The sequence below is a fragment of the Paramormyrops kingsleyae genome, chromosome 14, assembly GCF_048594095.1.
Source record: "Paramormyrops kingsleyae isolate MSU_618 chromosome 14, PKINGS_0.4, whole genome shotgun sequence".
Taxonomy (NCBI): Eukaryota; Metazoa; Chordata; class Actinopteri; order Osteoglossiformes; family Mormyridae; genus Paramormyrops; species Paramormyrops kingsleyae.
Genome location: NC_132810.1, coordinates 6,368,300 through 6,396,299, shown reverse-complemented (window position 1 = coordinate 6,396,299; position 28,000 = coordinate 6,368,300). Strand labels below are relative to the sequence as shown.

General features: G+C 47.8%; 1 protein-coding gene across 5 annotated transcripts; it reads left to right on the top strand.

Moving 5' to 3' along the window:
* Positions 1-519: 519 nt before the first annotated feature.
* On the top strand, positions 520-27,100 carry klc1a (kinesin light chain 1a). 5 transcript variants are annotated; one of them, XM_072699161.1, is made up of 17 exons: positions 520-696; positions 795-1,017; positions 8,456-8,717; positions 9,137-9,367; positions 9,686-9,764; positions 10,092-10,323; positions 10,901-10,988; positions 11,871-11,972; positions 12,614-12,787; positions 13,062-13,161; positions 13,633-13,685; positions 15,128-15,195; positions 15,419-15,527; positions 16,716-16,877; positions 20,437-20,567; positions 22,876-22,942; positions 24,230-27,100. In XM_072699161.1, the coding sequence occupies exons 3-17, from the start codon at positions 8,457-8,459 to the stop codon at positions 24,293-24,295; spliced, it is 1,923 nt and encodes a 640-aa protein (XP_072555262.1). In that variant the 5' UTR covers positions 520-696; positions 795-1,017; position 8,456; the 3' UTR covers positions 24,296-27,100. The 5 variants fall into 5 exon arrangements, with proteins under 5 accessions (XP_072555262.1, XP_072555261.1, XP_072555263.1 ...); XM_072699160.1 differs by having other exon boundaries at positions 520-1,017; XM_072699162.1 differs by lacking the exon at positions 22,876-22,942 and having other exon boundaries at positions 521-1,017.
* Positions 27,101-28,000: the final 900 nt, after the last annotated feature.

Below are 28,000 nucleotides of genomic sequence, written 5' to 3'. Positions count from 1 at the left end.
AATTGTGTATCAGCCTGGTACGATGTGTTAACAGGAAAAGCACAGAAATTACGTAAGACAAGCAGTTTATTGTATCACAAAATATGACTTCACTCACCCATTATAGTTAATTAATCCTCTTACAGCTCATTCTTTCACACTTTATGTATTAGGGTAATAAATATTGTTTCGGTTCCCTCAGATATTTTAAGTAGTAATGGTTAATTAACACCAATGTCCTACGACGAGGACATTTTAATATTCAAACTGTTAACTAACTATTACAATTAAATGTTTTTGCGTGTAATGTAATTGCCTTTGGGGAAAATGGTATTCATAATCGTTTATTTCCACAAGAAGTGGCTCTAATATTTGCGACCGGTGGGTGGCAAAAATAGTCTCATAAAAAGCGTGATTTCCTGACACTGCCAGCCTAGGTACAGTATGTCATCCAACTCACGCTACCCGCGGTCCCCGCCCAACCGCGGTTTATGTCACGTTTAGAGAGCTGTCGCTTTAAGGGTTGTAGGGTGACGTCATGATCAAGGAAGAGGGGGATTCTGGGGCTTGAGGCAGCGCCATTTTCGCGCAGGAAGCTGCTTCTGTCAGTCGGTTAGGGACGCGCCTCTGACTGACCGAAACACCGTGAAGTATCCGAAGAACACAGCGCTCGGCTGGCGGCTTTGCCCACCCTCTGAGGCCCGACGACTATGTGAGGTCCGGTGGCCGCCCTGAGCCCGTCGGAGGCCGTCCCACGGTGTCGTTCGCTCAGACGCGTTTTCCAGACCGCTGTTATTAAATAATCGCTTGTACAGGCGGTGACCAGGTGAGTTGAAGCCGGACTGAAGCTCGGACACCGGGGGCCGGTATCTGCCGGCGGCCTCGCCCTGCCTGCAGCTCACCGCGAAGACAGGAAAACCCCTATAGCTTAAGAAAGAAGCACGGCTGAGAGGTGTGCGACGAACCCACCCATCCCCCGGAATAAGCCGGTGAATCGCTGTCCATAAGTAACCCGAAGACTGGATGCTAAGCGGAGCGGTAAGCCGTCAAACTAGCCCCCCACCGACCACCGTCTTCGGCTTCTCTGTCCGAGTTGACTTCATCGCTAACTTTCTATTCATTCCAACACTTTATTTATTACAACTAATGTGCAGTTGTATTCCAACGAGTAGGTCTAACATCAATTTACTATATAATAGGCTTCATTTTTGTAGTGCGCCGCCTGAGAAATACGCTTTCATTCGAAAAGTAATTATCCAGTAATCGGTATTAAGATACTGAATTGGCTGCACAGACTGCCTGTTAAACATGCCCAACAGACGATTAATTAAATCCAGTCATGCTGAAGTAATGTACGATTACGATGTGCTGCGGACCTTAACGCATAATTAACCTTGATAGCTGCAAACATTCCGCTCCACCGATTCAGCTGACATAACTGTGCTCGTAAACTTTTGCTTTTTTACATGCCGTAACCAGGATACACACAGACTGACGGGGCGAGATAACTGCGAAGTGATTGTTTTAACGTGGAAATACACGGCATATCGGTACCCGTCCGCTGAAACCGATTATTCGTGTGACCTGCGTATATAAGATGTCTGTTCTTCTAGATTGTCATCGTGTGGCATCCTTTTGCACAGCACACTTGTTAGTTTTGTATAACGGCTTCATTGTCTCATTGTCCCTCCACAAGGACACACGATGTGTGTTTTGTCAGCGCGCGTGATTCATGCGATTTTTTTGTATCCCTCTTTTTATGTCTTCGTAAAAAGATGAATTGGCGATGAGTATTGACATTCAGAGCGCAAGCGCGGTGCGGTTTGGTCAAAGCGGGTCTGTGTGGCCCGGGATCGTGCTTGTGGCAAAGCGCACTGAGGGCCCAGTGTGTCCCCCGTCGACAGGTGGACGATCTCCGTGCTCAGCCGCAGCTGCGCCTCGGCGGTTCTCTACAAGACCGCAGGCGCTCCTGAATCTCTGCGCTCTACCGCACGAACAAATACAGCAAGACTGCCATTTCTGTTTACCCGACTGTTTTGCGAAGATGGGGTCGGGGTATTCAGTTTTCTTGATACTTGTTCCTGAGCTGTAATTAGGGGATCGTGTGTGCTCAGTCAGGGAAAGAGAAGTGGAATGAGGAGAAACTGACCTCAGCATGGCTTTTGTTTCTCCTTTTCATGTACAGCTGAAATAATAGTCTGTGCTTCCCTTCACTCTGCCGGTGGACTGTAGCCAGAAGTCTCTGTGGACTGTGCAACCTTGCTGCAGTGGAGAGCAAGTGTTGTGTGTTTGGGGAACTTTATGAAAGTGCCATTAGGTGACTGAACCATGGGACCACCGAAGCGAGGATGTATGTTTTCATGTCTACCCTGACACCTAAGAGAGGGGTGGATGACCAGGACTGAGGATGCTTTGCAGTCCCTCTGTTCTCCTTGGATGAGTAGACTGGACAATAGAAGCCCCTCTCTGCACCAACATCTCAACACTTGCACTTAACATCTAAGCACACATCTGCCTGATGCCACAGGGTGTCTGTGCCTCTGCGCCCTGTATCCTAACCTTCGGGTCCCTACTGGGGTCCCTTTCCCGGGATTGCTTAGGAATCCTGTTACTAACAGGGGGAAGCCTGTGGCTTTTAGACAGAGGAATCTTGGCCTGATACCAATGGGGGTTACAGTCCCTCCCAGAAGGCTCAGAAATGTGAATGAGAGCTGTACTTCAGTTTTGTTGTGGTACCACAGTGAATCTGCAGAATTGTCTTAGTGGCTCACATCGTGCTGGGGTTGAGGTTATAAATTACGCCACTAAACTCCTCCAGTGTAAATCATATCATGTGGGAGATGGGAAACTATTATCGAGCCAGCATATTTGTCCCTCAGCTGAGAATATGGTGATGAAAGCGTTCCAGGTCACCCTGGACTTAACTGGGTTAGCTGCTTGTATACGGCACATTGTGAGCTGCACAAGTTGGATTGTCACACATCTGATCTCTCCTCTGCCGTGTTGGGAGGTACGGTGACAGAGTAGCACCCATCCTCCCTGTTCACAGTCTGCCGTTCTTCTTTTCTTCACCCTTCTTGAACATCTGCACCCTTGTTTTCTCTCTTCCTTATAGGAGCTTGTATCCATCCCATTACTTTGGCTAATGTGTAAATGCCTGACCCTGTAAGCTCCACCCATCAACTGGGCTTTAAACTCACCAGACCAGGTCCTGCTTCTTGTTGCCTTTCCCAGGATCCTCCCCTTGAATGTGATGTTGCTGGGCATCCTGTATCACACATGAGCCGCTAATGTATATTTATTCAGCCCCGATGTTGTTTTTCCTGCACTTTCTCTTCTGCTTTTCAGAAGCACTGATGGAAAGATGCGGTCAGTTGTATGTCACCCTTATTTCACAGTCCGCCGAGGTGAAAGACGGCACATGTGTTCCGCTCCGAATGTGATTGTCTTGCTGGGGACACTTCCTCTTCTCATCGGGGTTCAGATTTCATGCTTTGGTAGCAGACCGTATTGTCCAGGTTGGTTGAGGGAATCCTGCTTGCTGACTCACTCTGGCTGTCAGAGAAGAAGCATGGGGTCATCTTTCATAATATAAAAACCGTACACGTTGTTGAAGGTTAAGCCTTTAACAGCTGAACATTGAGCATTTAATGTGCTGTGAGAGAACAGCAGGGCTGAAGCTCTGTAACATTACCTGACTGCTCTCATGTTTAATTCGGTTTAGCTTCTCGGTGCTTGTATCAGTACCGGTGGTCACATCCCTTTCTGTGAAGGTGCTGCCAGCTCCCTCCACCTCCGTTTGAAGGATGTCTTTTCGCAGGGTGGGGGGCAGTTAGCAAAGCAGAATGCGTAGGGAGTCGGAGTCTCCACTTTTAACCTAAGCGCCTCAACTCCCACGTTGTTTGCTGTGTTTTGTTGTGGTCCCTGGAGCTCTTTAGAAAATGGCATATTTACATTTCAAAGGGAAACGTGAAAATGGTTTCGCTGCCTCTCCTGTGCCTTGAGATGATTCATTTTCCCTTCTAAAAGATCGGTAATCATTCATACGGGTTTCTGGAAAGCTTATCTGTCCAGGACTGAGCTTGCCTGGTCTGGCACTGTCAGATAACGTGTGTATTTGTGTCGGTGTCTGTGTAAGGTGGAATGGTCTGTAAACTGGCAGGCCTGCTTTTCCTGTCCCATCACATGCTTTATGATCACATGACCAAAGAATTGGGGCGTGTTTATGTGTGGACAGAGGGTTTCATTTCCATACATCCAGTTCTTCAGGATCCATTGCCCAGCCACATACTCATACCTGCCCCTTTTCCCCCTGCCAGTGCAGCTGCTGGAGTCAGATGGCTTTTGGTGTGCGGGTCACATGACTTTACCATAGAGCATTCTTGGATGTGTCTGTTGTCATTGTAGATGTCATAATGAGGCGGTTGGCTGTAGTTAAATGAAAATTCTTTAGTGTTGCATCAGGTGAGCTTGCTGACGCACTAGGCAAGCCAAGGTTTGTACATCATCTTGGTGTCTCTTGGCAACCTCGCACAGCAAGAGAGAGGCAAGTTTTGGGCCGATAGCTCACGACCGCTGCAGATCCTGAGAGCATGTAAGCAGGAATAGCTGGGCCTGAGGAAATCCTATGGAACACGTAGGTGTTGGTTCCCTCAAGGAACATCATAAGTGTAGTTTTTGCTACGCTGGTTGCAGTGGTTGTCTAAGTTGTTATGAGTTGCGTAATAAATAAGAGGAACAATAAAAATGCTTATCTGGAATGTTTGTTTTTAAACTGCAGTTTGTCTTCTGACGTCTCTTTTTCAAGCATTCCTTGCTCAAATGTCAGGTTTACATCACTCTGTATCTTGGCCTCCGCTACCCTACGCGTTGTCCAGCCTTCTGTAGTAGGGCTGCCACTAACGACTATTTTTCTTGGATTAATCTATCAGCTATCTTACTGATTGGTAGATGAATCATTTAGATAAATTTTCGCCTCCCCTGACGGCTTTAAATGCCAGCACATCCAATGACAAATCAGGTCACACCTACACTTGCACATGCATACAAGAATGGTTGAGCGATCAATATCATTATTATTATTACTTTTTAGGGTATGTTATAGATTTAGGAATTGAAATATACATATATAACGGTACGATCACGTGTGTGTATTTACATATATATACTCCCGATTTGTCACATTATTAATTATTATTATTATCACTGATGTTGTCATAATTCTTGTTGTTTAATCATGTTTCTTATGCTTGTTTGTATTCTGTATTCCCCTATACTTAATTTTTTCCATCCCACCTACATTATTAGTGTTATTATTTTTGTATACCTTTTTTTTTTTCTCTCTCCCCCTCTCCCCATGTTGATTGATGTCTGTTATTGTTACGCTTGTTGTTTCTGTATCCCCCCCCTGTTTTTCTTTTTTTTTCCCTTTTTCCGCGGTACTGGTGAGTTCGGAGCGGCCACACTCTTTGCTCTTGAATGTAATGTAAAATAAAGTTGTCCTCCGAAGAGGGGGGGTGGGGGTGGGCAATAAAAAATATATATATATATAAATAAAAAAAATAAAATAATTTTCCTCCAGAAAATCAAGCCCGTTTAAGATAATTTCATTTTGACAACAATAACCTTTATAAATAAGCTTTAGATAATGGATGCTGACTTTTTGGCACTATACGGACATTATTTTCACCCACATTATTAATGAGGTGCGTATTGTGAAGCCCAAAAGTTGGTAATCTCTATGAATTCGACGTTATCCTTTTTGTTATTAAATTCAGTTAGCGGAGCGAGCCACGTGCCATTGTTTTGGTAAATCATGGAAGTGATAAGCACTGAAGTCAGGAAAGGGGCACAACAGCCGCAGCATCTTCTAAAAGACGAGATATTGTGGATAAACTAGGTAAAGAGGTTGGTGCTGCTTCTAGCTGATTAAACAAGCCCATCATGCACAAACACACTCAACAGCACTGTCAGTCCACGCAGAATAAACCCAGATTTTAAGCCTAAACCTTTTCTCAAACACATACTCAATGTAGATTCTAAGGTAGCAGGCAGACAACTTTATGGCTTTAATAATGAGCATATTTAGGAGCTACAAGGACAAAAATATTAAAGCTTTTCTTACTAATAATTTTACAAACATGAACAGATAACACTTGCGTTGCTTTTGCCTATTCTGGTGGTCCGTCGTCCAAAATTTTCGGTGTGTTTCTGAAGTCTCCATATTATGTTTGGAGTAGATTTAGGGCCTGTGCAGAGCAGCCCTCGGGAACAATCCACTGGGCAAGGGTTTAGCATGTAGTAATCCTGTGGAAGCATCATTCATTAGAAGGTGACAGCCTTCCGTTTAAACCCTGAGAAGGACGGAAAGAGTGGACCGTTGCTTTCAAACTGGTTGGGTTTTGTTTTTTTGGCAGCTACCCTGGATGTTGGCATTCCGCCTAATCTTAACGATCACTTGATTGTGTGTGATTTTTGCAGCAATTCCTAAAAATTACTGCAGTATGGAAAGGTTACTGTAGAGTGTAATGGTTTCGCACATTAAAGACGCAAGGTATTGTGTTGATGTATCACTGGAGGTGGATTAGTGGGTTAGGGCACTGAGCCTGTGCTCAGAATGTCGCCGCTTTGTGTCTCATGCTCTGCAAAGCAAATTTCATTTTTCTAATCTTGAGCAAGACTCCTAGTTGCTTCTGGTTCTGCTCACCCTGCTGTCTCAAATGTACGTTGCTTTAGATAAAAGCATCCGCTAAAGAAATGTAATATAAATTAAATTAAACCTGAGGAAAGTTACCAGAAATGGTTCAGGTTTTTATGCATCTGGACTGTTCAGATCCCTTTTAAACATGTCTGTTTCTACCCGTCTGTGTGCTGAAAGGTTTAAGTCCAGACAAGCCCTGTGGTGCTTTCAAACAGTGAGGAAATCTGCCAAGACAAGTCTGTCCTGGGCACAGGCGTAAATATCAAACGGACTAGAATGTTCTCTCTCTTTCTTTCACTCTTTTTGTGGTGCCGCCCTTCCTGCCGCATGCCGAAGGTGTGTCTACTCTGCCAGAGGGTATCCCATCATAGTGCTCTTGGGCGATGTCTCTCTAAGGGATACACCAAGGGGTTCCAACACTTCACGTGTAGCAGAAGAGCTAAAGTGTTGCCAAGGAAACTGACCTTGTAATCATTTCATTCACAGTGACCAAGCTCTGAGATGATGGGTGATTGTGGGTGAGCAGAAGTCATGCCAGAATCATCTACCAAGCTCATTGTTCATTGAATGAGAGTATTCCTTAAAGCTCCTTCCCTCTATTCTAATGAGCTTAGCCCCCATGACCTAAAATTAGATTCCCATTTCCCTGCCTGGTGGTGGGACATAAGGGACAAGGTCCTGTTGCCCTTGGCTACATGCTTCATTCGGGAAAGCATTCATTAGGTCTTAACAGTGATGAGCCTGCGGATGATCAGGCTACATTTTGGATTTGGATGGATGGTGGTATAGAGGGTTCTGGGTAGGTCATAAATTGCTAAGTAACAGCCATAAGCATTCTGTACAGCAACCCATTATCTGAAAACTGCAGTCCTGGTTTAATTTAATAGACATGCCTTAATAGCACTGGTGGGAGTGAGTGTTATAGCATTCAGGCCTGAAAATGCTTTCTGAAATGTGGCAGTATGCAGACCGGAAGAAAACTTGAGGGGTCCTTTGAAATGACGGCACCCTTTTATTCTGGCAAGCAAAGCAGTGTTATTTTAGGCAAAAAGGTCAACCCATGTTGAGCTAAAGACACCACAAACAAGGTCGTTGATCGCAGCATTAACCCCAGGCCATAAGCTGCTATCTAGAAAGACAGTGGAAAAACACAGAAAGATATGTGACTGGTAAACAAGACCTAAACGTTTTAAGTAAAGTCATGAATTGTGCAATGGATGTGCAGTTTTAGATGATGATGCTTTCCTTATTGTTTTTTATGTGAAGAGGATTGAGAAAAAGTTAGGACAGAAGGACAGGTGTGATGTCTGCTTAAGCCCCAGCATTGAACCTGACTTGAAAGAGACCCTGTACAGCTTCTGCTTCTGCTGTGATTCAGATGTCTGTCTCCTAAGTTTCTTTCACCGACACCAACAATAGGGTGCTGTTGATGACATGCAGGTGCTGCCGGCAGAATGTACCTCATTTACGATGAGCTGAGTAAATTTTCCTGGACAGGCTTATCTAATTTTTGTTCCCTTTTTAAACCTCCGATTTTTTTTGCAGTGGAAGTAGTAGGAGGGCCTGTTTCACTTTGTACAAAATCTGCTTTGATGCGATTTAAAATATGCTTTGATTATAAAACCGACGGCGTGAACTTAATTTCTGTTGGTGACAGGATGAAGTCCCTGAGGTAATTGCTGAGAAAATGACCAAGCAGATGTGCTTCAGCGCCTTGTGTTAATTTAACGCTCGGAGAAAGGAGACTAAGTAGGTATTTTTTTCTCCGTCCCCCAGGATGCATGAGAACATGTCAACGATGGTGTGTGTGAAGGAGGATTTGGACGAGAAGCTCTCCCAGGACGAGATCATCTCCAGGACCAAGCAGGTGATCCAGGGCCTGGACGCCCTCAAGCAGGAGCACCATTCCATCCTGGATGGCCTGCTCCAGACGCTCCGATGCCTCAAGCAGGATGAGGAGAGCAGTCTGGTGGAGGAGAAGTCGGTGATGATCCGCAAGTCCCTGGAGATGTTGGAACTGGGGCTGAGCGAGGCACAGGTGAGACTCCACCTGGTCAGTGCCAGGGTAACACTTTTGGTTGCGGCTGGGGCCATGATATCTGGCGCCTGAGATCACCTTAAGGCAGTGTTTCCCAGTCCAGTTCCCAGGGAACCACAGACATTCCACATTTTTGCTTCCTCTCAGCTTCCCAGTGGAGAGCTGAGAGGGAGCAAAAATGTGGATTGTCTGGCAGGGAGCTGGGAGGGAGCAAAAACATGAACCGAATGTGGGTCCTCAAGGACCGGATTGGGGGAAACAGCTCTAAGAAACAGAGGAGGGTTTAAATAGGAGCTGAGTTTGCTAGTTACAGTTCACCTCCAGAAACTTGCAAAACTGTTACCTTTTTTGGCTTGGTTTTGGTCTGTTACCCCGCTCTTCACCTACTTTGTTTCTGTTGCTTGCCCCCTGACCCCCAGGTGATGATGGCGTTGTCGGGCCACCTGAGCACAGTGGAGTCGGAGAAGCAGAAGCTGAGGGCGCAGGTGAAGCGCCTGTGCCAGGAGAACCAGTGGCTTCGTGATGAGCTGGCAGGAACGCAGCAGAAGCTGCAGCACAGTGAGCAGAGCGTGGCACAGCTGGAGGAGGAGAAGAAGCACCTGGAGTTCATGAACCAGCTGAAGAAGTATGATGAGGACCTCTCCCCCTCGGTGAGTCCTCCTCACCCTCAGCCTCTCCCCCTCGGCGAGTCCTCCTCACCCTCAGCCTCTCCCCCTCCCCCTCGGCGAGTCCTCCTCACCCTCAGCCTCTCCCCCTCCCCCTCGGCGAGTCCTCCTCACCCTCAGCCTCTCCCTCTCCCCCTCGGCGGGTCCTCCTCAGCATTTTAATGTTTATTCTTGTAGGGTATTTTTCTTGTAAAATAAGTAGGAAGGACACTTCTTAACCTGAAGACCAGTGGACTCCTCACCCTTAACACATGTCATAGATCTATACTGATTCTCCCAAACTGACTCTGCCTCCTTTCCCAGGATGAAAAAGATTCTGACGTCTCCAAGGAGAACCTGGACGACCTTTTCCCTAACGATGAGGATGAGCAGGGCCCAGGCAGTAAGTTCTGTTCTTGTTGGCATGTTCAAGGTCTTCATTGCCTGATGTATTCTGGTACTGGCTTCTACAGGTTGTCCTTCCTGCATAATCCCCCCCCCCCCCACACAGCTGTTTTGGAGTAATTGCTTCAGTTGTCAAACCTGTTTAGCTTGCACACTCTACTCGCATTCAATATGCAGCCTTCTGCACCAGAAAGCATTTCTAACAGTTACAGATGCTGCATTACAGCATTACAACAGTCCCCCCCCCCCACCCTGTTTTCTATCTGCATGCCAATGTTTCTGGTATCTATGGTAACAGGCCCCGCCTCCCCATGTCTCCCCCCAGTGCCGCAGCACAACACAGGCAGTGCCGCCGTGGCGGCCGCCCAGCAAGGCGGCTACGAGATCCCGGCGCGCCTGCGCACGCTGCACAACCTGGTGATCCAGTACGCCTCGCAGGGCCGCTACGAGGTGGCCGTGCCGCTGTGCAAGCAGGCGCTGGAGGACCTGGAGAAGACGTCCGGCCACGACCACCCCGACGTGGCCACCATGCTCAACATCCTGGCGCTGGTCTACAGGTACGGCCCGGCTGCGATGAGCTCCTAACCGGCCTGGATTTATACAGACACATAGTTTCTGGGGGCTGGGGAACGTCTCTGCTCTCATGGGAACCATGAATTTAAGCCATCTGACCCTTTCCTTCCCAGTTTTAAAAACCATTGGGACCAGATCATCTATACAACATTTATACAAAGACACACCAAGCGGACTCGCCTCTTTTTACTTGGTGTAGATCCACCTGTATGTCCTACATTTAAAGCTCCTTTGTCTGTTAAACACGTTTTGTTGTATTGCCATTCTTGTCACTCCCTTAGGCGAAGATACCATTTCACTGATTCTTTAACAAGAGGTTTTAGGTGAAGTCAAGCTAGAGGCTATTTTAGTGGATTTTATAATTTTTTTTGGATCAAAGGTTAATCTTAACAGTTTGTAACATTTTATAGTTATTTATGATGTCTTTGCCTTTTGGGTTATTCATTTTGTTTTAATATCTATATATTCCTGCCTTGAAAATGGCTGCAGTTGCTGGCACAGGAGTTTAAAGTCAACATAACGCCACCGTTCCCGTCGCTCCTGTCCTCCTCCTTCCAACAGGGACCAGAACAAGTACAAGGAGGCCGCTAACCTGCTGAACGACGCGCTGGCGATCCGGGAGAAGACTCTGGGCCGGGACCACCCAGCGGTGCGTGCTGGCGGCACAGAGAAGAATGAGAGGGCGGGAGATTTTGCAGCGTGTGTCTGTTTGTGTTTAAAAGGGGGAAATGCTGTTTATTCACAGCAAACATCGACATGAGAACCAGGATAGTGTGACTTGTCTGTCTGGTGGCCTGTGTTTGATGAGGTGTGTTCTGCTGACCCGGTCCTGTTCTGCACTACCTTGTCAACATGAGTCAGCTCTGCTGCGGAAACTGTCAGCCAGGCATGTTCCGGATGCAGGGGGATGCCATATCAGCGGGCGTGGAAGAGCCGCCTCCCTCTGGGGGGGGGGGGGGGGGGGGGTGCAGATGGCAGTAGCCTACACCCTGTTTATAAACCACAGCTGTTCATATGTCTTATCAGAACTTTCTGGAATTAGGTTTGTGTGGTCTAACATCATCCTGATTTAGGAAAACCAAGCGACAGACACATAAGTGATGCATATTTGTCAGGTTAACGATAGTAGTACCATTATTTGACTGGTATATGGCAAATGCATCTTTATGTCCCTGTCTGAATTCCATGTGCCCCCCCCCAGGCTTGTGGAAAGTGTAGCCAACCACACTGCTCCAGCCCCCTGCCCGTGGTTTGACATAGAGGTCAGGCTCTCATGCACTCCCTTTCACTGGCACACTGGGGTTTGATCGTGCATCCAATCAGAGCAATCGCAGCCACCGCGTTGTCTCCTGTTCTGTGTTTGTGCTGATTTGTCATTAATTTTAGCATGCCAAAGACTTCCTGATTGGTTGGATGTCCACCTCTCCTGTCTCGTGTTCCGGTGAATCGTGTGAGCTGGTGATTGACCTTCGCTCCGAGACTGGCCGTCTCCTCTTGTTAAACCTGTGTCTGTACCCCTCCCATGCACCAGGTGGCGGCCACACTCAATAACCTGGCTGTGCTGTATGGGAAGAGGGGCAAGTATAAGGAGGCGGAGCCACTGTGCAAGAGGGCCCTGGAAATCCGGGAGCAGGTGGGTCAGGGGGTATGCGGTCAGGCTGTGGTCACAGCACTGGATGTCCTTTTTCTGAGTTTGAGATCAAAAGTTTCCTGCCTGCCTTCCTGTTCCCTTGCTGACATAACACTGTGAGTGATGGCAGTCATAGCTGCGGGGGTGTGATGGGGGCTGGTCTATGGTAGGTCTCAGTCTCACTGGCAGAGGGAGTGATCAGCACTGGTATCCTATTGAAATGTTACCCTGGTGAAGCTGAGCTGTGTCTTTAAGGTTCGCCGCATGTCTCCAGTGAGCCCCCCTCCCCCAACTTATCCCCCCTGAGAATCTCCCACCACCCCCCGTGTTGTCAGTGTGCACAGGTTGTCTCTGCTCCAAAGCTAATGATCAGCCTAACAATCTCCCCCCGGCCCCACCATGACACCTATTGTTTACCACAAGTACTTTAAGCCCCAAGGTGTGTGCTGTATCGTTTCACCCCCCCCCCCCCACCAGAGTATATCATTTCACCCCCCACCAGACGAAAAACAATCCTGCTGTGGATGGCAGTTGATTGTAAAGGTGTAATGTTGCTCTTGCATTTTTTCAGTCTTGGTCCTCTAGAGGGGTGTTCAAAGACCGCCTTGATAAAGATAAGGACTGTCTGTGTGTGTTGCCTCCAGGTTCTGGGTAAGGATCACCCCGACGTGGCCAAGCAGCTGAACAACCTGGCTCTGCTGTGCCAGAATCAGGGCAAGTACCAGGAGGTGGAGCATTACTACCAGCGGGCCCTGGTCATCTACCAGACCAAACTGGGACCTGACGACCCCAACGTGGCCAAGACCAAGAACAACCTGGTGAGATGTTGATCTGTGATACTGGCACTTGGGTGTTGGTTCAAGAGGTTCACAGACAAGGATATTTTGAGATGGGGGGTGGGGGACGCTAACCTCCCCACCACAATCCCGAAGTCCGAGGATCATAATGAGCTTGGTGTTCTTGTATAACGCGAGTCTGGGCTGTCAGGTCTGGGAGAGCCTGTCCGGTTGTCCTTTGCTGCCTGTTGACTTGGACACATGACCTGTGGGGTCAGTTGCCCATGTGGTAAGTCCTGTTCCCCCCCCCCCCCAGGCATCCTGTTACCTCAAGCAGGGGAAGTTCAAGCAGGCTGAGACGCTGTATAAGGAGATCCTCACGCGAGCCCACGAGAGGGAATTCGGCTCTGTGGATGGTGAGTGTGCCTGCCCGTACCTGTGACAACATCTCTTTCCATCTCCTGCCCCCCCCCCCCAGACAGGCAGCGTTTATCAGTCGTCGACAGGCCTGCCACGTCCGTATCAGGCTCCTTGTTGCACTGCTATGTTTATGGAGGTCCCAGATTCATTACTGTGGAGATTTATCACTGCCATTCCTCAACCCCTGCCCACTAATCCGGACAGACATTAGTGAAGCGTTAGCGTGACAAACGGCCAGGTGTTGGCTGTGATTCCCTCCGCCTTCCCCGGGCTTCTGCAGGCTGGCCTCTCTCTCTGAAGCAAAAGTCAGGGATTGTCAGCCTGCCACAGTGAGCTGAAGCAGCCGGCAAGCTTCAGACTCCTGAAAACAACAGTGACCTTTTGGTGGGCAAAGCCGCCATGTCAGTGAGCCCCCCCCCCCGCCCCCCGGCGTATCGCTTATCTGGCTCTCTCCCTCGTTTCTGCAGATGAGAACAAACCGATTTGGATGCATGCAGAGGAAAGAGAGGAGCTGAGCAAGGTAAGTGATGGCCTGCGTTTGGTAATTTTGACAGTAATTGGGCTTTTTCATTGGTATTCTGGAACCGAGCTGTACCTGAGACTAGTTACAGCACGGTTCTGGTTCACTTCAGTTTTCCACTGCCGAAGGGTCGGCTCTGTAGAGGTCGCCGGGTTTCGAGAGCCAGGAGAAGGCGCCTATTTTCTGTTCACACGGTGTATGTCATGACTCATTATGTGCTAATTTCCGCTAGCACGTCTGTGAGAATCACTCTTATGTTAGCATTGAATGATAGCGCCATTAGCATTATCTTGTGAAGATTTGCATGACGAATCCACTCCGTTCAACCTTTCTATAGTACTTTTTAAAGTAGGAGGTTGGAAATTCACAAGTCCTGAGTTATCAGGATTGCTTAAATACATCGCAATGTGCGATTACTACTAATAATGAATAATACAGTGAATATGTCCCTATTCCCTTTACATAATCTGTGCATATTGACACAGATCACCGGTTCTTTCTTGTCCCTGTGTATTTCGACCAATCAGATGGTGGTGACACAGCCAGCTCAGTTTTGTAACTGTACTGCCAGCGCCATTTCGGCACGGGTACAGGTCGTGTACGGCTTGCATACTTTAAAATGGGAAACTGACAGTTTGCGGTATGGATGCGTACGGCTTGATTGCTGGTGGCAGTGGGAAAGCGCTGTTAGTTTCCTGTTGAAAGCAATTGCCCGCGGCCATGCCAGCCATCTCAGCACTGGGTTCTGCAATGCCGCGGATCCCCAGGCCCCTGGAGGGCCTTACGCAGCACAAGAACTGGCCGTGCTGCATTGTCTGTTTGAGAGGAAGTGCAGCCTGTCTGGGTGTTCAGCAGCTGCTCTTACAGCTTTTCCTCTTCTGTCACCTTTTGCTTTCCATATTCAAATCTCATGAGCTCTCGGCGACAGCTTAGTCTGCTTGTATCGCTATGGGCTGATATTTGTGCCACTAGAAACTGAATATGAATTTAATAACTGAATCTGAATTTATTAGTTTGAATCTGAATTCCAATAACTTGAAACTGCATTTATCCTACCTGGAGAATGCGACACTCTATACTTACAAATTCACTTCTCCCAATTCAATTTCAGTTCGCAAATTCAATTTCAATTTATTAAGACTCACAATCCGGGTCCTTGAGGAAAAGTAATCGACCGCAGACTCAAAGCGCAACTCATTTCCACGTTTACGGCAGTTCTGCAGGTCGGGGTAAAGTGGAGGCCTGTGCCATTCAAACGAATAAATTCAGATTCAGTTTTTTAATGCAACAACTGCAGATTCAAACATACGCTATTTATATTGAGTTTCCAGTGGCACAAATATCAGGCCATATATCGCACTCGATATGAAGCCAGCGCAGATCACTGACTGCTGGAACAATGAACAGTCCTGTTTTGAGTGCAGTTACATGTGCCCCCCCAGGGAAAGCAGAAAGACGGGTCGCCCTTTGGAGAGTATGGAGGCTGGTACAAAGCGTGCAAAGTGGACAGGTCAGTACCTGGTGGGTGGGAAGGTGCCGCGGCTGTTCGGTGATGAGTCGTCCTACCACCGTGTGTGGATGCAGTATTTACACTTCATGGAGCTTATAAGCCACTAAATGACTAATTAATCTTAATGAATTCATCATGAGTCTCATGAAGGTACATTAAGGTACTTCCAGCACATCCTACTTTTTAATTTCACTTTTACCGTTATTCCTCACTGATCCCCCAGCCCCACCGTGACTACCACGCTGAAGAACTTGGGCGCCCTCTACAGGCGGCAGGGCAAGTTTGAAGCTGCAGAGACCCTGGAGGAGGCTGCAATGCGCTCGCGAAAGCAGGCGAGTTTCCGCTTGGGTGGGGGGGCCGGGTAAATGACTTGGCAGCCAGGTGCCGGATGTTAAATTAGTGCCGTTAGGAGGACGAAGACCAGGGCATTGGGTGGCAGAAGGATCAAGGACATGTTTCCTGTCTGATGTTACTGGTAAAGCCTCCTATTAAGCGTCTGAATGTATATAGACCAGCACGCTGGGATGTGGACTGGGGTCTAATTCCAGACTATTCATGCAGTTCTCAGGTGGCAGAATGAAGAAATGCATAAACGCATTTAACTCGGCCTACCGTTCTGTTAGACGTAAGACACTGACCTGCGTGAAGTTGCCCCCCCCCCCCCCCCCCCCCAATGTGTTTCAGATTTTAGCCAAACCGGTCTTAATCGTTTGTGTCGCAATGTCAAATTTTCATTTGAAGGTGATATTTATTCATGATCCTCCACTATAAATGTCACATTACCATTTTGGTCCCTTCACCCCAAAACCCATTAACCACACCAGTGATGTGCACAGACTTTTAGAGGGACGTGTTCAATCGGGGGGGGCATGACAATACATTTTACATGAGAATGTAATGGTATACATGATTATGTAATGGTATAAATCATGAGGTATAACTCGGTATATAACATTTTACATGGCACAAACGACTGACTGGTTTGGTCTAAATCGGACGCAGATGGGGTGCCAACTCCATTGTGGTGACATCACCATATAAATATACCTCAAACGAACTTGGTGCAAACGAAAATTTTAACTATGGACCTGTGTAACCTTTTTGAAACTGAGAGTTACTTCACGGATACTGAGCCATACGAAGGGCTACCAGTTTGATGCACTTCTTAAATAACAAATCTGCTCAGTTTACCTTTAGTTATATATTATTAATGATTAGTGATATTCATCTACGAGAAGATACTGATGACATTTATGATTTTATCAACAATTACTATTTTAGATGCTGCTCACTGATGAGTTGTACTATTTTTAGAACAGGTCCGCGGGCGACTCATGTGGTCCTTGGGGGCATCCTGGTGCCCGCAGGCACCATGTTGGTGACCCCTGGTATGGACTGTCAAATCGCCACCTGGTGGCCCCTAAGAGAACTGCGCTTCTGTTTGCCTTTGACTACAGTAGGAGTTGGTGTGGAGCTACTGTTTTAACACAGATTATCTGTTTGTGCACGTGTGTCTGTAGGGCCTGGACACGGCACACAAGCAGCGTGTGGCGGAGGTCCTGGGCGACCCTGAGGCTCGCGAGAAACAGCGCAGCCGCGAGAGCCTCAACTCCGATGTGGTCAAGTATGAGAGTGGCCCGGACGGGGGCGAGGAAGTGAGTATGAGCGTGGAATGGAACGGGGTAAGTACAGTACACAGGCAGCACCGGGTGGAGGGGCGTGTGTGCGTGTGCAAAGAGGGCGTGACTTGCTCTTACACCTGCCAGTTAGATGAGGGCAGGTATCTGAGGTCATCCAGGACCTGCTGTTTGCAGATTAGCATTAAGTCCCAGGCCTTTTCCACTCTTGGTCATTCCTTAGTTACTTCTGGCTATTTAGGATTTATCTGTGCTTAACTGTGGTTCCTGTCAGGGAAGATGGTGGGGGGGGGAAGCAAATTTTTAATAAACGGCTACTGAGAGGTAACAGCTTATACAGCATGTCGATGAAGCACCTAGACTACCATCAGGTCTCTTAAGATGCTGACCTGGGTGGTCGACCCACGTGAATAAGTATATAAGATTCCGCCTGACGTCTAGCTAGCCGACTTGTGCATAATTACTACAGCGATGCAGCCAGGAGCTGCAGTACAGCAGTGTTTCTCAGCCCGGTCTTCGGGGACCTCCAGACGGTCCACATTTTTGCTCCTTATCGGGAGTTGTGAGGGAGCAAAAATGTGTATTATCCGCCATTCCTGGTCTGGACTCTGTGGCCTCTATGCTGATTGACTGTCCCGGTCAAAGCTTATTATGTTCTTACTACCCACAGCTGCCCACTAACATAGCCCTGAAATAATCCCTCAGATGGTTGTGCTAAGCGGAGTCCCTGTTTCCCTGTTAGCTGCTGATGAGGGTCTGTGGGCAGCTCCTGAATCAGATGTTCCTCAGGGCAGTTTCTGACCCGCAGGCAGACGAAAAGGCTGCAGCTTCTGGTGGCCCTGTGGTCCTCAGTGCTGTCATCTGCCGCAGCCTTTGTCCTGGGTCCGTTTTCTGTTCATTAAGTTTGTCCCTTTTGTCGAAGCCATTAAGACCCCCTCACCGTCTGTGGCCATCAGAACCTTCCTGTCTCTAGCAGCAAGGCAGCCAATCAACAATTCCTAGGGGAGACTCTCTGCCCTCTGACCCGAGAGCCCACGCACCGTCACATACGTGGGCGCTGTGTACTGTACGCCGTTGGATGCACCTCTGCAGCGTTTTTCAGCGCATGCTCCAAACGGCCAGCTTGCCCGTGCTCTTTCTCAGTGGCCTTGTATGTCCTTCAAAGGAAAGCTCCATCCAAGACCTCAATGCCCCACCCAGCCCACATCCGGGCTGCTTCAGCTTATCGACTCTTAATGACGCACATTATCAAAGGCAGACTTGTATCAGGTGCTGCCTGCTTTCCCCATCAGGAGAGCTGGGCTTTGGGTATAGAGCCTGCCTGATGACACAGCAGCCATCAGTAATTAAGATTTTGCCTGGAGCTCTCCTTCAGATGGAGATGCAGTGAAGCCCTTTCCTTGACCTCTTCTGCCTGCCTGCTTGCATGCTTGCTCTGTCGCCTTCATTTTTTTTTTCCTCATCCATTATTGCTCTCCCTCTTCCCGTCCAGTCAGCGGCACGCAGACGCAGGTGATGTTAAGGGTCTGCTGGGATCATGTGTCCCACAGGTGGCTCGCCTGTGACGGCTGGTATCACCATCCCGGTTGAGCACTGGGGTTTGACGTAGAGGGTGAATGAACTCCCCAGATACACTCCTGCTGACCTCTTTGTTTATGTCGGCATCAAATCAAATTATGCTTCATTGGCCATTTGCAGAAACATGGGTACATTAGAATGCTTTAGTTCCCTCCCCCCCCCAAATTCCCTTTTCTCTCCTTTTCACTCATACTCAAAATGTTTAGCGAGGGAGCACATGCGGCCCCAACTCGACTGGGCCTTTAGCCAGTAGCATGACTCTGAGCACGACCCTAAGACTACATTTCCCAGCTCCATGGGGCCATCGGCGCCGCCGGCACTGACAGGAAGTGCGAGGGCAGGGTTAGCAGGCAGCGCTCAGTCCCACTGCTGAGTGGCCGTTCACCATCGGCTGCAAATCCTCCTTATTTTACCCTTCTGCTCCTCTTCTACTCCATTCTATTGTACTTTTGCAGACTGCAAAAATAGAGGCTGTACCCTTTGTGATGGTTTGTACTTTCGAGTGATCCTGCTGGTTGACTTGCTTTTCTCCTTGTGTGTGTATTTCTCTCTCTTTCTCTCTCTCTCTGTCCCTGTCTGGCTGGCAGGCCTAGACCCAGACGCTCCTTTCTGCGACTAACTCGTTCTCTCTGACGGACACTCTGCGACCCTCCATCTCCATGACGTCCTCTCTCTGTCTCCAGCTTTGAATCGCCTCTCTTATTGGGACTCGCCATCTCGCCAAGCCCCCTCCGCTCAGCGTGATTCAGACACCCCCCCCACCCCCCTCCCAGATACCCCGTTGAGCAGGGAGAGGCCCCAGGCCATTCCTATAGTGTTGTCATGGCTGGGGGGCATGGTGTGGTGTGCAGCTCCTGCTCCTTACTCCCACGTTCTCCTGCCTCCCCTGGCATGATTGTGAGCTTGCAGAGAAAACAATCCTTGGCTAATTGTGCTCTCTCCTGTCAGTCATTCGATTCCCTACCTTCTCACCGTCGACCAAACCCAGACGTTAGTGCAGAGTCCAGCCCAGACATGGGCATGGTGTGGCGGGAGGGGTGGGGGCGTGATGATTGCTCCTGACCTGCGGGGAGCCGCCTTCCTGTTCTGCTCCTACTAATTTCTTCAGTGTTGTGCTTTTTGCTGTACTTGTCTTCTAATAAACTTCTAATAAAACTCACTCTTTACTCACCCCTCTGTGCCTGTTGTCTCTTTGCGTGCTTTTCTTTCCTGTGACGTGTGTAAGCTTCTGTTCTTGCCAGCTCCCTCAGCTCCCTTCTTCGCCCCCGACGCTCCAGAAAAGGGACATGCACTCACTGAGGCTCTCCTCCCATTTTTGAACACGCTCGGGTTCCTGGAGGATGGCTGGAGATCGGGCTGGGATGCGTATCTGGGTTTTGGGGAATGTCTCAACCACGAAAACACTGCATGTAATACGGCCCCTGTCCTTGTCTCACAGTTTGTAAAAGCACTGCGCTTATGGGGCGGTAAGTTGAGTAAGATGTGGTTTTAGCTCTTTGGTGTCCTGAGAGTTCACCGCAGGAGTATCCACCAAGCAAAGGGCTTCTAGGCTGATCCTGTGAGTGGGATGTGTGAGGTACCTTGTGAAGCTGTGGTGACATCCCTCTGGGGTGTTGCTGCTGCAGTTTGGCAGGGTCTGGTGGGGGTGGGGGGGGGTCCGGAACTTGTCTGCAAAATCGGTCGCAATCAGAACTAAAAAAACAGATGTGAATTCCATCTTCTGAACTGCTGTGAGTGTCTTAATGGAGTGAACGAGGTCTGACAGTAGGTGGGGGTCAGAAAAGAGTGAAATGCAATGAAATAAATGAAAGGGAAACTAGGCAGAAGAGTAGTACAGCTCCTTGAGAGGGGAGAGGGGCAATCTCGGCTGGATAAATGCTCTCAAACAGCCCAGGAGGAGGCACAGCCCCACCCCCCTGGACGAGACCACCACTGGGCAGTTTTCCTGAAAGTGCAGTGTATGCGTGTGTGTGTTTGGGGGGGGGGGGGGCATGTGCGAGGATAACCCCTCCCCCTCTCTCGGCAGGACGGCTCCGGCTCGCTGAAACGCAGCGGCTCCTTCAGCAAACTTCGGGCCTCCCTGCGGCGCAGCAGCGAGAAGCTGGTGCGCAAGCTGAAGGGCGGCGGCTCGCGGGACAGTGAGCCCAAGAACCCTGGGTAACTAATGCCAACACCCCACCCTGTGCCATGCCGCCCTGCCCGTGCCCCCTCGCCTGCTCCACCAGCTCCGTCAAGAGGGCCCTGCTATCGCCTGCTGGGATTAGTGCTGCTGCTTCGATACATGAACGCTGGTGGGGTTTGGGCTGTGAGGACTGGGTGCTCTGGGGGACAGGGGGAGAGGCAGAGCTGCCTGCCGCCCCCAGTCTCCAGACCATGCTTGACACCCTTCTGGAGCCTCCTGGAAACTGCGGATTCCTGGCTCTGGGCCCCACTGTTTGATCGCTTTCTGATGGTGACTCTCTCTCCAGAGCCCAGGGTGCCAATAAAAAGAAATTGGGCACCTGAGGTCTGGCACCTAGAGCCCCTTGGGCATGACGTACCCTGGCCTAGTACTCGGGCTTCAGCTCTCAGCCAGCACACAAATGCTACTTTTCTCAGGTCAGGTTGTTTGGGGGTCGATCATCCAGCACAGCTGACTACATCATCAAAATGCGCCCCTCACCTCACATACCTGATCAGTCAATGATGGCCCATTTGGATGCTGTCACATGACCCCCCCCCCCGGCCTCAGCTCCTAGTAGGTTTCTAGGTGTCAGCTGCTGAGTCTTACTGTGATTGGCCAGCACGTTTGAGCTGCCCGCTGGGCTATCTGCCAGCATGGACTGATCTTAAACGGCCTGGCGGTTCCATGGCTGATCTGTGTACCACGTCAGAGCGGCAGCACTGATGATGTCACCCTGAATGAAATCCCCACCCCCCGCCCCACATTTTGTGTCTATGAGGACTGACCTACTGACCTCAACCACTAACAGACGAAATTTTAAAGTTGCTTTCCCATCCGTGGTTCTGGAGATCGAATGTGTGTGAAGGTTTACATTTTCACGAGTCTCTTGGTTAAGAGGCCGGACTGGGCTGTTTACAAAAGCGTGCTATAGATCATCATGCTACTTAGTCTCGTGGAGTAGCTTTTTTTCTAATAAAACACAGCACAAAATACTCTGAATCAAGCTGCCATTGGCTTCATTGATCTAGGCCTATGAATTGTACTGTAATCAGATCAGAAACAGTCCCACAGCACAGTCACGCCTAATTAATGAAAGAGCCGGAAGCTCAAAGTAGGTTCTGCTTTGGTGCTTCGATGTGGGTGACGCCTCTGTCTCTGTATGAGTCGTGGGCCTGTCTGCTGATTGGTGCTGCCGACAGTGGTCCCCATGGCAATGCCTGGGTCATTGGTGTCCTCACTCTTCCATTGGCTTTTCCCGGTCAATGGTGAGGGTCTGGGGGGGGTCCAGTTTGCCCTCTGCTCTGGCGCCCACAGCTGTTTCCCCTTTGATCACTGAGCAGCCCTGCAGCACTCAGGCCCTATTTCAGCTGCCTGTTTTTGTCTGTTTCTCTGCCTTGATACTATTTTATATTTCATTTTTGCTTTGATTTGTACATTTTGAGTTTAAGAACCTGTTTCTTTTTTGTTCCTGTTGCATGAGTGTGTGCGAGAGCTGTATCTGGCCTGCATGGGTGTCTTTTATTTTGAAATCTGTGCTGCGTTGTTATTTAACATGAATAAATAACTTTTTAAATAAATGCGACCACTTCTGCATGCCTTCTACACCCCAGTGTCGTACATGTCCTGTGCTGTGTCATCATGCCTCAGTGGAGCCCCCTGCTGGCTGTATAGGCAGCACTGACCATCTCGCAGTTTAGCCGGAGTCAGTCACAGGTTGTTACGGTGATGTATACTAACCTGATCTGTACCAGTGCTCTGTCATCCCCATCATCTATAGCCTGATATGTATGTGAGGGGGGTCAGGTGACCCAGCGGTACCAGGAGCTGCTGTCTGGAGGGAGGGGGCCGCAGTAGGATAAACAAACACTGGATAGTTGTGGGGTGGTGGGTGGGCGTATTATTCCAAAGACCTTTTCTTGCATTTTAACACAGTGTCCTTTGTGTAGTAAGCAGCAGTGGCCTTGTCAACCAGTCTTAACGCAGACTGGGCTGGGGGTGTGGATACTGGTGTGTTACTGTACATGCAGTCTGGGATGTCAGTGCCACTGCAGTGTTTAACCCCTGAGTTCCCCAGGGTCCTCGCCTCATTTTAGAGGAACTTATCCAGTTACTATAATTAATGGCTGCCGAGCGACGGGCTTCGCTATTAGGCCAGTATGTCCTGGCAAACTTTCTTTGTGAATCGTAGCTGCCCTGCACGCGCATGGCCACCTGTGCAGCGTCCCCACAATGACTGAGTGCCCCGCCCCCCTCTCTCACTGACTTGTCCTTGCATGTATCGCCCCCCCCCCCCGGATGCAGCATGAAGCGTGCCAGCTCGCTGGGCGTTCTAAACGCACTGGACCAGGCGGCCGGGGAAACCATCCAAGTAAGGAGCCTGTGATTATCTGTCGTCTTGCTTGACACCTCCTCCCTTTAGACGCCATCGTAGGTTCAAGATCGTTGGGACAATCTACAAGGGAGGGGACTGTATCTAGGTCTGAGATCTTAGGGGTAGAAATGACCACTGACATCCCTGCCCCCATCCCAACTGAGGAAATGCAAGTTGGATTTGCATGAAGAAACAATAACACAGGCTTGTAACATTTTGACTTATTTAACTGAGATTCTATGGACATTTCTTTCTTAACTGAAGGTGGAATGGTATAAATCATAAGCAGAAATTGTCCCAGTGTTCTCCAGGCCTGGTCCACAAGAGAAATGTGTGAAGAAAAGGCCCACGGTTCCCTAGCTTTAGATCCGGCATCAGGTGTAGTCTGAGTTCTGGGGTGGGCCTCCTCATCTGCTGACGTAACACCGCTAACACCCTCTCAGCAATGCCTTGTCCTCCATGCACAGCAGAGGCCTGCTTACTAACAATAGCTGTGTAACATCACCGTGGTCTGCAGGCTAACGTCAAATCATGCTCCACTCACTGACCAACAGGTGGCGCTGTCAATTGAAAGTTTTTGTTTTTTCTTCTCCATAATGAGGCCGTTCACCCTTAATCTTGGACAAAACACTGTCTTAGTCAAGTACCTCCCTCATAGGCGACACTGAGCTTAAACTATAGCAGCTGGACATTTGTTTTTCTGGGTCCGTATCTGTAGCTGATAGAAGTGACAGAATGACATTCCTGCCTGAGATCAGTAGATGATAAAATGCAATGGTGTCTCTAATTAGCAACACATTCTGCCATGATTTGTCAGTAATAAAAATGAACCAATAATATAATTACAGTAATTAGGACATAAACTCACCGCGTCACACAATGCCTATTGTAAGCTTGTTTCGCTAAGTACATAGCAGTTGAATGAAAACAACACTTGTGCAGCATTTTTCCTTAAAGACCAGTGTACTTTCACCCTGGCCCTCAATTGGCTAGTGCCACCTTGTCATTTTGGGAGGAAGGTAAAGTCACTGCCACCGTGACTCAGCTGAGGATGGCGGTAACAGTCCCCTTAGGGTTGATTATAGGCCGAGTAGAATTCATTCATGTAACAGTGGAATTTCAGCTATTCTAGAACCAAATGACACAGGGGATAGATCACCCTTTCACTACTGTTTTCCTTGCTGTAACTTTAATAAATCCCTTATAATGACAGTGATTTACATATGTAAGTATTTAAGTTACCTGGTTACCCTCGCTGACTGTTTGCCTTTGTTCCCTCCGCAGGAACGAAATAATCGTCTGAGGAAAAAGCGCGACCTAAGTGCCAGCCACACGGATCTGGCGCACTGACGGTCTTGTCGGGAAGACCGCCCCCTTTCTGAGCAGACGGTAGCCCACGGTCTCCCAGTGTCCCTGCCTCACAGGCATTCCTGTTTTCCTGCGACTGAACATATACACCCTCTGTCCGCTCGATCTCTGCTGACTGAGGTTTTAAGTCTCACCGCCATCTTGTTGCTGGTTTTTCTGGATGGGTGCAGAGAAATATCCACCTTCGCAATGAAGTGTGTAGGACTGTAGGTGGGCTCACTTCCGAGGAGCATCAGCAGGGGGCGATGTGGTGTTTTCATTTTAGGTTGGGTTTTCATGTAAATAGGGGGTTTCTCTCATTGATCATGTTTAAACTGTTGTTACCATTCATCTTGGTTATTATGCTTGAAATGTAGCCTTTCATCTCCTGGGTGAGTGGTCACAGGGTACTATAGTGCTGCCCTCATCACTGACCCCAAGGTTTCACTTCACTGGCTGTTTTCAATACTGACAAGCTCTTTCGGAAAGGCGTCTGTTTACATTTGGTTATAGAAGCTATGATTTCTGTTGGGGCAGGGGGGGTGGGGCTGCATTTTTGGGGATTTTAAAAGCCTTGAAATTTTCACAGAGGCTTAAACACTGCATCCGCTTCAAGATGGATACTTAGCTGTAGATAAAAGAGCTTTGACAAATTAGACTGCAGCTCGACTGACTCAGACTCTGATCTGTCTGTCTCTCAGGATTCAAACGAAAAGTAAAGAGCAGTTTTATTACAGTTTATATAAGTCTTTGATGTGCACTTAACTGAGAATGATTAGACTTATGCCTGTTACACTCTTCAAAAAGGGAACTTAATCCCTTTATATATTAGCTTAGATTTTTTTTATATCAGCTGCTGATTAGTAATGACAAATTTAACTGGTTTGTCTAGAAAAGCATTAGTGTTAAAGCTGCCTATGGACTGTACATGTTTACAGTCCATTTAAAATACAAATGTTACTTTATAAAGAAGAGGTTTGGTTTTGTTCATGCATTAAAAATTGTTTACCAGATTCCACCATCTTACTCAGAAACTAGTGGTCTCTCTATTTTTGGCCTCAAGGAGAAAAAAAAAAAGTATGAATGTGGGAATAAGGCATGTGGCTCTGAATATCTAAGAGGTCTGTCTCCACATGGTGGAAGGATCTGGATTTTAAGTGCTTGTACTCCTAATGGGGTAGAGGAAAGCAAGCTGGCTGAAAGGCAGTGATGAATTTGCCATTAAGTCAGACATCTCATTAGGAATGCGGATCAGAGTGTCCTGTTGCCTTTGTCCGACTGCCCAGAGAACTGAAACAGCCTGACAACCGGGAGTGAAAAGTAACAGGAAGTGGAAAGAGAACGTCGGCCGTTTTTGATTGAAAAAGGGTTTGCAAGGAGCAGAGAATAATCAAACTGCAAATCCACCCATCCTTTGTGGAGCCTAGGGTCTCTCAGAGGAAGAAGGGTCTGAGGCAGGTCGAACCCTGGACAGGATGTCTTGTCTATCAAACTGTAGATGTCCTTCGCAAAAGCTGGAACTATGCTGAGACTGTTGACGTTAACAGGAAGCTGACAGGAAATGTGCAGGATGTGCTACTCTACGTCGCTGGTGGTTAGGGTGAGGAAAATAAGGCACTGTTAGTGTGTCTATTTCATGTACTCCATTTCTGCTTTAACCCTTTGCACAGGACGTATAGAACGCCACATACACACTAATTACCAGTGACACTCTGTCCAAGTTGCTACAGTGTGACTTTAGAAATCCATTGTTTTCATTGTATTCAAACTACCTGTAAATGACTGTACTGATAAAAAAATTAAGCCAGTAACATAAAAATAAGCCATTAGTTTGTAGTAACATACCACGTGCATTGTTTTCCCTGCTTTGAAGTTGTTGTTTGTGAAAGAACTGAATGTAAAATATCACTTATAACAGGGAAATGCCTGTAGACTGTTGATCAGTTTGTGTTATGATCATGACATTTTAAATTATTTTATTCTATGTTCTTAAGGTTCATGTGGTGGTGGAATATTTTTAGTCTGAAAGCATATATGGATACAAATATGAAGATCACTGTGTGAATTATGTACTGTTCGTATTAGAGGTTAAGTGTCCCATTTCCATTTGCTTCTGTCTTACTGGTCATTTAAAGTATTTAAAATACATGTGTTCCCTCCATCTTAGAAGTGTCTGTTGCCTGATGAGATCTTTTATTCATGAATACTCATCTGTTTTTCAGTCAAAGGGTTATTCACGAACATCAGACAACTGGTGCGGCATCTACACTCTCAAAAAAAGGGTACAAATTTGTACCTTTGCTTGTCACTGGGCCTGTAGCCTTGTACCTTTTAAGGTATAGAAATGGATTTTGAGGAACATCCCAAAGGTACAAACAGTTTTAATGTACTGTCAGTTGTACAGAAATGTTCCTCAGTGTCCAGTTCTGTACCTTAAAAGGTACAATTACCTACAGCTAAGGGTACAACTGACAGACCCTTGAGGGTACAGCCCCAGTGACAAGCAAAGGTACAAATTTTTATCCTTTTTTCTGAGAGTGTATTGACTATTTCCCTCTGTGACTTCAGTGGCAGGAAATTTCATACTGGAAAATCTAGACTCTTAAATCTGGGCTATGTAAAGAATGCAGTGGGAATATTGCAGAATCCATAGTGATTTCAGTACATTTTAGCCAGGCCCTGTACAGCGGGGTTCACTCAATGGTATTATAACTAAGCAATCCAAACGTCTGCCCACCTCTATTCCTGTCGGCTCTGGTTCCATTTCTTTATTGTACGCTTTTTATAAAATGTTTTTGTTAAAATGTTGTAGGGGGTACAGTGGTCACTTTTCTTCAGGCAGTATGTTACGCTGGTGACATCTCGTTAACCAGACTTGTGTTTACATAAATAGACTGCAAAAAATATATAAAAGATTGCAAAAAATCGTGTATTTGTACACTTTTAAAAATATCATTACTTAATGTCAGGCCAAAATTGCCCTGATGAATACCACAAGTACCTCCCTTTCTATCTGTCATGCACGCACTTGTCACTTGCCAACCAAGCGCAAACCGACATCACTGATTCAGCGAACACCCCAATGTAGTTATAAAACTGGTCCAGCAGAGGGCATCAAAGCTCCGCTTAAACTGACCCTACTTTGCAGGACCACTATCCACGGTGCGTGAGTGAAAACTGGGGCTACACAAGCGTCTCTCCTGTAGGCTGCGCTCTAACGGCAGATGTCCTCCTTAGACACCAATCAGCCCGTTTCACCAAGAAACCGTTCCAGTCTGCTAAAAATAAGCACAAGACCTACTTTTGTAAAAATAAAGGCGCTTGTATGCTTTCCACAAACGATATGAAGTGCTTTCCGTTTCATTTAGAGGGAAGCAATGCGCTGCGTTATTGAGTGTAATCGATTCTTCCAGGACTGGCAGACAAGAACGAGGGTTCAACATCCCCAATGTGTTCCATATTGTGGTCTCTCAAAGCAGTGAAAACCCTATCACACCTAAGTAGGTACCCAAAGCAAATTAAAAGCGTAGCTGTTATAGAGATAAACATGTCACATAACCGAAAGTCCACTTCGGTACGCATACCACCAGCTAATACATGTCTTAAGTTACCAGTTGCTCCAGTGAAACACAATTAAAGGGTTACACAACGCTGCTGACAAACGTCATCCAACAGTAACATCCTTCTTGCGCTAAATGCGTAATCGCA

Excerpts from the sequence above, each read along its gene's own strand:
- klc1a (XM_072699161.1), top strand. The coding sequence starts at position 8,457 with ATGCATGAGAACATGTCAACGATGGTGTGTGTGAAGGAGGATTTGGAC. Across the intron at positions 10,989-11,870 it reads TGGGCCGGGACCACCCAGCG|GTGGCGGCCACACTCAATAA; the intron begins GTGCGTGCTGGC and ends CCCATGCACCAG. Across the intron at positions 16,878-20,436 it reads TGAGCGTGGAATGGAACGGG|GACGGCTCCGGCTCGCTGAA; the intron begins GTAAGTACAGTA and ends CTCTCTCGGCAG.